General features: G+C 34.9%; 2 protein-coding genes across 5 annotated transcripts; one reads left to right on the top strand and one right to left on the bottom strand.

The window, feature by feature from the left end:
- The first annotated feature begins 235 nt into the window (after positions 1–235).
- LOC132701206 (RUN and FYVE domain-containing protein 2) lies at positions 236–5,822 on the top strand. 4 transcript variants are annotated; one of them, XM_060668969.1, is made up of 11 exons: positions 236–473; positions 1,778–1,956; positions 2,012–2,121; positions 2,175–2,382; positions 2,430–2,590; positions 2,642–2,942; positions 2,997–3,137; positions 4,044–4,141; positions 5,062–5,278; positions 5,333–5,557; positions 5,609–5,822. In XM_060668969.1, the coding sequence occupies exons 1-11, from the start codon at positions 323–325 to the stop codon at positions 5,744–5,746; spliced, it is 1,929 nt and encodes a 642-aa protein (XP_060524952.1). In that variant the 5' UTR covers positions 236–322; the 3' UTR covers positions 5,747–5,822. The 4 variants fall into 4 exon arrangements, 3 of the variants coding, with proteins under 3 accessions (XP_060524952.1, XP_060524951.1, XP_060524953.1); XM_060668968.1 differs by lacking the exon at positions 236–473 and adding an exon at positions 549–1,490; XR_009618733.1 differs by lacking the exons at positions 236–473; positions 5,333–5,557; positions 5,609–5,822 and adding an exon at positions 558–1,490 and having other exon boundaries at positions 3,512–4,141; positions 5,062–5,112.
- Positions 1,411–8,830, bottom strand: LOC132701212 (uncharacterized). Its single transcript, XM_060668977.1, has 4 exons — positions 7,045–8,830; positions 6,684–6,978; positions 6,518–6,633; positions 1,411–1,532 (listed from the first exon to the last, which is right to left on the bottom strand). The coding sequence occupies exons 1-4, from the start codon at positions 7,091–7,093 to the stop codon at positions 1,510–1,512; spliced, it is 483 nt and encodes a 160-aa protein (XP_060524960.1). The 5' UTR covers positions 7,094–8,830; the 3' UTR covers positions 1,411–1,509.
- Between the last annotated feature and the right edge of the window lie 30 nt (positions 8,831–8,860).

The following is an 8,860-nucleotide window of genomic DNA, read 5'->3' as shown; positions in this document are numbered from 1 at the left end:
GTCGACCTAATGTAAATATATGCAACCAGGTAAACACAGTTGAATTGCTCTAGCGTGGTTGCCAAAGGTAACAATAATGTCTCATCTGTAATTTATCACATTGTCTCGTTTACCAAGATGTTTATTATATAAAAAAAACAGCCGAACGTTGTGTTGTAATCTTTAGGCTGTAATGAAATTCCATCCCAAACTAGACTCTGATATAAAAGATAAATATTTGGCAACATGGAAGAGATTTCCATATGATTAGCGTCAGTGTTTGACGTTTGCGCCCCAAAACAAACAACATACCGATACATATTTTTATTCCAATGCAGTGAAAATGGCTGCTAGTAGTGAAGGTTCGCCAACAAATCCAGTCGAAACCAATACCAGGTGGAATTTCTCCAGATCTTCGTCCGTGTCGTCTGAATTCCAGTGGTCAAATCTCTTAGTTTCGAGGTCAGATCAGAAAAAGCCTAAACAGCTGAACGGTAAGAGGTGCATCGAATTTCCAATTCTATCAGCATATGTTTTTACTACCCCAACGCAAATTCTTCAAACTCTCTCGATGTATGGAAGGTTTAAACTTTTTTTTTTTGGTTAGCGCACTAAAATAGATTTTTAAAATATGTTCTGTTCGGCCGAAAAGAAAAATTAATCGAAACTGATTCGTTTTCCATAGGTAGTTAACATAAATCACAATTATAGTAACCCGAGAAATACAGACATACTAGTGCCTCGAAAAGCACGTTCTTAAATTTATTAAATCTGATATATCTAATATATCCTTTATAATTGAAATATTATCGTATTATATTAATCAAATATCCTTTATTATAACAATGCCATTTTCCCTCCTCCAGGGCCAAGTTTATATTATTTGTTTTATTATATTCTTATGCAGTTAATGGCAATGAAAATTAGTTTTGAAAGTAATGCTGATAATTCAAACGGGATATTTTTAATCTTTTAATTTTTTTTTATTTAATTTTAATTTTCAATCAATTTCTACCTGGGTATTTTACAATTCGCCCACTATAAAATGTTATTATACAAAGTTTTACCGCATGCGCCAGGGTCTCATTCTGTGATCAAACACGTTACTTTTCGACGGTCTCCCGTATAGAACAATCCACCGCCGTCTATTGATTCTGGTGGCGCCGCGACGCCATGAAGGATGAAATCAATATGCCCGTTGGCTGATTGTGTCGCGCGCGTCTTTTCCGATGAAATACGCAACAATATCAATCTGTGAATTATATATCTTGGTGCACATCTAATTAGTACCATGAAAGTTCAAGAGTTGCCCGAATCTGGGGTAGCGAATGTTGCTGAGCAAGAAGTTGCGGGTGCCCAAGACACCATTTATCTGTGTAATTTCCGAGTGAGCGTCGATGGTGAATGGCTTTGCCTCAAAGAGCTACAGGACGTGGAATTCAACATGCAGGAGTCTGTCAGCAGTAAAGCAATGTCCCCACCATCCCCGGACGTTCCGGTTTCTCTATTTGGTACTTTTGCGCGTTGTCTTTAATTGATAAGATCACCTTTGTCTGAAAATCGTGGAATGACAAAACGTTGCGAATAAACGTACATTATACATATTTATACATATAGACGCTCAAAAATTTTTAAATTTACGTTTCCTGAGAAGCCATGTTAGTTATGCTTCATGAATTCGTTTATTATTCATTTTCATACTCTAAAATTTAAATAAATGAAAAATATTTTTCATGTAAAGAATTTTTAATATAAACCTATATTCTATATCGTCCGTCACAAAGAAAAATGTTTATAGGTAGGGATCCAGCGTCGATTGAAAGAAGCAACTTAGTTAACATAAGCAAACTCGTTGTGAAAGAGCTGATAGAGCAGTCTTTGAGATATGGACGAATGTTGGATTCAGACCATATGCCCCTCCAACACTTTTTTATCGTCCTAGAGCATGTATTGCGTCACGGTCTGAGACCAAAAAAGGTATTACCAATAACCCCACTCCTGAATATTTCTGACCATTTTAAATTTACTCTAGGGCCTATTGGGTCCAAAAAAAGAACTATGGGACATCCTCCAAATGGTTGAAAAGTACACTCCTGAAGCCCAAGATATTACAGCCAGTGTGCGAGACCTACCTACAGTGAAGTAGGCTCCGTTCAGTTATTTTTCCATTCCACTTAAGGTTTTTGTTTTTTTAGAACGCACATGGGTCGAGCTCGCGCATGGCTTAGATTGGCCCTCATGCAGAAAAAATTGGCAGACTATTTGAAAATATTGATCGATCACAAAGAGGAGGCTCTTGTTGAATATTTTGAGCCCGACGCTTTAATGTTGAGTGATGAGGCCATTGTGATTATAGGTCTTTTGGTGGGTTTGAACGTTATCGATTGCAATCTATGTGTTAAGGTGTGTTTGAGTAACTTGTAAACTGGAGTACAACTATGTGTTTCCAGGAGGAAGATTTGGATTGTCCTCAGGGTGTGATTGATTTTTCTTTGTATCTGAGGTCTTCAAATCAAGTTTCCACCGATTCCAGTGGGGACGAACAGGGCGACAACATGACCACAGTTTTAGATCAGAAAAATTATATAGAAGAACTGAACCGGCATCTAAAGTACCTAAGCGATGCGGCTGAGGTTTAGATGATAACCTTTCTATTTTATAGCGCTACAGTGGCCAACCTACAAAACAAAGTTGAGGGTTTAACAACGACCAACGCATTGATGAAAGAAGATCTGGCTATTGCTAAAAATAACCTGCTTGCTCTCTATGAAGAGAATAGACAGCTGAGGCAGGAGTGCGGCAGAGATCCAGGAGGATACTCAATGAGCCTCAGTGGGGTGCACATAACAAATTTAAACGATAAGGAAACCAAAGTTGCTTCTGGCGAATTAGAAGAGTTGAAGCACCGGCTAGAAGAGGAAAGGAAACTGAGACAAGAATCCGACCACGAGCTTGAAATACAAGTAATTTTGGTTTTTGGATTGTAGATTGAGATTTTTACCAACTGGAACTTTCAGATGTGTCTGAAGGCAGAAATGGAAGTCGCCATGAAATTATTGGAGAAGGATATTCACGAAAAACAGGACACAATTGTGTCCTTGAGGCGACAGCTGGATGATATAAAACTGATCAATTTGGAGATGTACAAAAAGCTTCAGGTGAGTGTGTGGTATAACATTTAGTTAACAGTAGTCAAACATGACGGAAATTTATGTAAAAAATATTTTGTCGTGGTCAAAAATACACTTAAGAAAATGCTAAGAAAGCGATTTAGATTGATTAAAAAATATATATTCATTTATGTAGATCATTTAATACTTAACTAATAACACTTTTTCCAAATCAAGGGGGTAAATTTTGTCTATTTCAATTAGCAAAGATCAGGAGAAATTTTGTTCCCAAAAAAAAAGGAAATTTGGGCTATTTTAGTCGGGTAACATTATTTCGATGGATATGGGAAAAAGACTTGTTGCGCATTATTTACGTTCAGGTGACCATTTATGTGTACATTAAGATATTTGGGGAATTATAGGAGTGTGAAATGGAACTTACGCAAAAAGGAGAGATGGTGACGAGGCTACAAGCAAAAGCTGGACAGATCGGCAAGATCCTTAATAATCTTGAAAAGTATAATCATCTGTTGAAAGACGATAAGAAATCATTCGATAGGCGAATCGATAAGCGCTCTTGCCAGTCTAAGGTCGAAAACAAAGAGAATATCCCTAAAAACTTAATGCCCGATCATCTTAAAGAGTGTGCCTCTAAAAAAGAGGGTAATAAGGAACAGGATGCTAATGATGACGCGAAAATTTCGTTATCGTCTGATTCGACAGATTCGTTTGTTAAACTCGATTTGGACACGAAATCTGATGATGAAAAAAGTACTCCTTAAATTTATAATCGCATAAATATGATTTATTGTTTTAATAAATGGTAGAATAGGTATTTCCCAAAACTTAATGTGAAAAGTTTAAGCATGGTTATATTTTTTTTTGGTTAGAAGACACAATTTACTTTAATGAATTTCGACAATAGGACATTGAGAAACAATCGACTTATTTCAGGAGAGCGAAGCATCATTAAAACATAAAACAGAGTTAATTACGAAGGTAGAGGCTAAGGCGCAAACTCTGACAGATACAATACAGACGTTAGAAGCTAAGTAGGTACACAATTTTATGTTTCTAACAATTTTTGTTTACTGTACCACACACTGGGCCAAACAATGATTTTACTTACTAGTACTAAACAAAAAAAAACTCAACTGGACTTATTTATAACCTCTAAGTAAATCTAGTAAACTATCATGTATTGAATAATAATAAAAGTTTTGGTATGCAGTGTCTATATATAAAACAGTTTCTATGAACATTTGAAATAAGACTAATTTAAACACCAATTTTATATGTGTTTTGCCCCAGTGTGTACCATATCAAAAATCACATTTTTTAACCATGCTAAGCAAGCTATGGGAATCATTGCAATGACAACAAGAACTTTCGTCTATAGTAGGCTGTGAAAAACAAGTAGGCAAATGGCAAACATCAGTTAGTTCCAGTGAAAGTTCTTGAGGTTGGTGCTTCTTAAAAAGATCGAAACGCATTCCAAATAGCTTTAAATGTTGATCTTATTCAATTTTATGTAACCCAAAATAATATCCGAACTTGGAAATGTTGGCAAACCTTCACTACAGCAGCTGCATGATCTAAGCTAGCAACGTATAAAACTACACTAAACTTAATAAAACAACGTTTCTAGTCACCAGTAAATGTTTGTGGAGTATATTCTTGTAAACATTTAGGGTATAGTAAGTAGATGTTATTTTATAAAATATGTCATTTTCATTCCAAAACGAATGTTTACTTAACAAATAAAATCTGTAGCTTTTAAATGAGGTGGTTTTATTTCTAACCCAAACCATCCCGCATGTTTTTTTTTCTTTGGTTTTGTTGTATTGTTGGTTTGCCATCCTTTCATTTTAAAATACGTTTTTCCTTTCGTTTTGCTTATTATTAGTGTCTCAACACTAGGTGCCATTTCACTCATCTGAGGGTGACAGATTTATTAGAATCTGCATTTAAGGTACAAGAATTGTGAGATGAGCAGAGCCTCGATGGAACAGGTCAAAAAAGAGCTTCATATGCAAGCGGTACAAGTAGAAGAAAAGGTAAACAATAAGGAGGAAGACTTAAAAATAGAAAGAGAATGGCGTGTTTCATTGCAAGAAACATTGCACCAAGATAGGGAAAGAATTTCCAAGTTGCAGCATGAAAACAGTCAGCTTCGGATATTGGCAGAGGTATGCCCAACCTGATACAAATCAATTAGTATTATTTCGTTTTTGTCTATATAGAAATATGCAACCCTCCAGGAAGAGTACTACACTCTAAAAGACCACTGCCTCGAGCAAGAGCATACTCTCGAAGAAGTGGGTGCTCAACTTAGAGACACCAAGTTGCAGATTTCAGATTTAAAAGAGGAAGTAAACAAAAACAATGCGAATAGTACCTGGGTAAATGACAAAACGGCAACTCACTGTAAATCGTGTTGCAAGGAATTTAATATCACGAGGAGAAGGGTAGGTGTACAGCGAATCATCATTTGAAGTGTTATAGTTTCAATGTTGTAGCACCATTGCCGAAATTGTGGCGAGATATTCTGTAACACTTGCTCGGAAAATCTAATGTCACTACCGTCATCTGCGAAACCTGTGAGAGTGTGCAACTCATGTAACAACACACTTTTGGGGAGACAATCTGTGATGTAGTTTAGGTTTTAAAGTAAGATATACTGTAATGTGACACAACTTTACTGATGGATATTAAATATATGTTATTTGTTGAGATTTTTGTTAATAACTTCAAAAAAACAAAAAGAGTAACAATCAATGTAAAATAATTTTTACTATAGCAATTGTCCTTATTTTAAATAAATGTCAAATATACAGGGTGCGGCAAAACAAATTTGAACTTAAGACAATTCTTTGTTTAAAACCCCCGCTAGATTTTTTTTTCATTTGGAAATGGTATTGTGAAAAAATTGTAGGGGCAAAAGTTTCTAAATAAAACAAAATAAAAAATATTTTTTGTCAATGCATAAATTTTTCCTTAAATTCAGAAAAGCACCATAGGGGTGTTTTTATAATTGTAATATTTTATTGTCCTAATTATTTTCATTTCTAAGATCAAAGAATAAAAAAATTATTTGTACCGCGAGATCTTCCTAATTGCTGGCTTTTGCCCTTACAAACTACCCTTTAAGGAAGGAATCACCCACTGAAGTTTTTCGCATTTGTTTTGAAACTGCCTGTATACATTTTAAAAATATGCAAGCTATAACATATATCTCACATTGTTTGCACCACACAAATTCAATATAAAAAGTTACAAAAAAGTATATAAAAAATAACTGTTTTTCTTTCAATGGAAAAACCACAATCACTATGAGCCATGAAGGAAACACTATCCTTCTGCATCATATTAATGGACGGAAATATTTTCTAAATTAACAACGGACTATAAAAATAAAAATATGTTACCAACTATAAATATTAATCCAAACAAAACTATATTTGTTGAAGGACGAGATGAAAAGCCATCGTTACACCTTTCATCCAAGAAGCAGAAACACCAAGTTGTATTATCATAGTAATTCCTGGAAAAACAAACTTCAGTACCTTAATGTTCAAACCCTTTGCTGATTACCTGTAAATGTCTAACTCTTTGATGGAATTATTCACATAATTGGCCAGTTTAGTATCGACCGCGGCAGGTCTGCAACCTTCGTAATGATCCGCTGGAATATCAGTTCGTATGGCAAGCATACTACTCAAGCAATCACGAGTTATCACTGTGGTACCTTCCTTTTGTTCTATAATTTTTACACAAACATCATTATCTTCTGGACACACTTTAGTCCAGTGCCAAAGCCAATTGAATGGCGTTCCACATCCTGGCTGTGTGGATACACACTGATAACACCAAAGGGATAGGCCTAAAACTACGGTCCCCATTATACAACCACACCCTTTTATAGATGAAATCCAATAATGGTCGAGAATCTTACCATCTTTTATTAAGACACTCAAGAAAAGTACGAATAAATGCACTTTCATGTTGAGTCTTTTGAGGGCTCCAGTTTTTATAGGCAATTCTATATTTATTTACAATTGATTGAATTAACCTCAAAAAAAATATTTGGCTTAACTTGTTACCAGAGATAAACTGTACAAAATTGGTCGGAAGGGGGAACTATCCCACCGAAAAAACGAATACTTAAAAACGTCCTGTAAGCTTATTCATATTTATTCAGTTGAATGGAAAATATTCTGACTTTAATTTTTAATTTTACATCGATAGTTAAAAACCAGCAAATACTTTTCAACATAGAAGATTTTCAAATGTTTTGTAAAAACGCTTTTCGTTGCGGTTTTCCTTATATTACATTTTGCGTGTGAGATTTTGAGATTGCGTCTCTAACCACACTGAATTTACTACTCACTAAATCTAACAGCAGCTTGATTTACATTTAACAAATATGGTTCATGAAAAAAATAACCATGTGTGTGCAATAACGTACATTTCTGTGATCCATGATGGACGATGCACACAAGAAATTATTTGCACTCTAACCTTAATGTGATTTGAATAAGAATGGATCCAAAACGGTCGAATTTTCTGTTACCCTTGGGCTCTGGATCAAAATTTTTAAAACCTAGAAGTTCTCGAAAACAAGATCTGAATGCAACGTTGATAGGAACGCGATCAATGTCTGCAAGCACTTCTAATCTGAATCAAACTGTTCGGAGAAATCTGGATATAACTATGTTTGGATCTGAAAATGCACGGTCCAAGGCCAAACTGAATGCAGCAGTCAATGATTTGGAACTAGAGTATGATTTAGCTTACAGCGAATACCTTCAAGCTTTAATGAAGCAAGAAATTGTAAAAAACACAATTAAAGGACAAGAGACCATCTTGAGGGATCAAATAATAATTTTTTCAGAGACATTGCAAAAACTAAAATCTACCTATGATGAAATTGTTACCAGCATTGAAAATCTGAAAAATCAAAGTGAAGCTATTGAACAAATGAATGCACTGCAGCTTAGCATGGATGAACTGAATTTAGTTTGCAACATATCAGATATTGAGAAGCATCTAAAGGAAATGCATGAGGCTTTACAAGAAAAGTTTAGTTGTGTTAGTACTCAGAACATTAAACCTCTGACTAGCCAAGAGGATTATAACAGACTCATTCAAGCTTTAAATGATTTGAATATCCTTGGAGAAAAATTTCTCAATTCAAAGAGGGATTTTAACAAAATCAAAGAATTGGCTTTTGAAGTGAGGAAGTGTTGCCAATTAAAAAGCGAAGTTGACAAATTAACAAAAGAAATTATGGATTTACATAAAAAAGGGACTTCAATTGTTATGCGTAAAGGGTCTGATTTGTTTGCAGAACAGGGTGATTATTTCTAATACTATTATTTAATTTTATCCTTAGTCTTTTGTGAAATATACCTAAGTGATATTTAATGTGAATATTCAAATTCCAGTGAAGATTAGTTTTTATTTATATTTTGGAAATTGTAAATTTTTATAAAGTTTGTTCATATCATAAGCCCCAATGCTCCCACAATTTTTTGTTTTGTGTTACGTTTTAATTATTTATTTGTCCCAACAATGTGCGGTCAACTTGCAACCAGGTTTTGAACTTTTAAACAAATTGATAACGACTGTAACACCTATACCTCTCGGTAGGAAATTAATCCACACCCTCCGGCAAGTGAAACTGGCGGGGCTAACGCCTTGACAACCAAGCTTTTTTGTTGTTAGCAACCATAGAACTTCTTCTTCTTTACTTTCCCTTAACGTGGGCT

This window comes from Cylas formicarius, unplaced genomic scaffold (genome assembly GCF_029955315.1).
Source record: "Cylas formicarius isolate icCylForm1 unplaced genomic scaffold, icCylForm1.1 PGA_scaffold_4__25_contigs__length_36172078, whole genome shotgun sequence".
In the NCBI taxonomy this organism is placed as follows: Eukaryota; Metazoa; Arthropoda; class Insecta; order Coleoptera; family Brentidae; genus Cylas; species Cylas formicarius.
The sequence above is the reverse complement of the archived record's forward strand: the minus strand, read 5'-3'. Positions and strand labels throughout refer to the sequence as shown.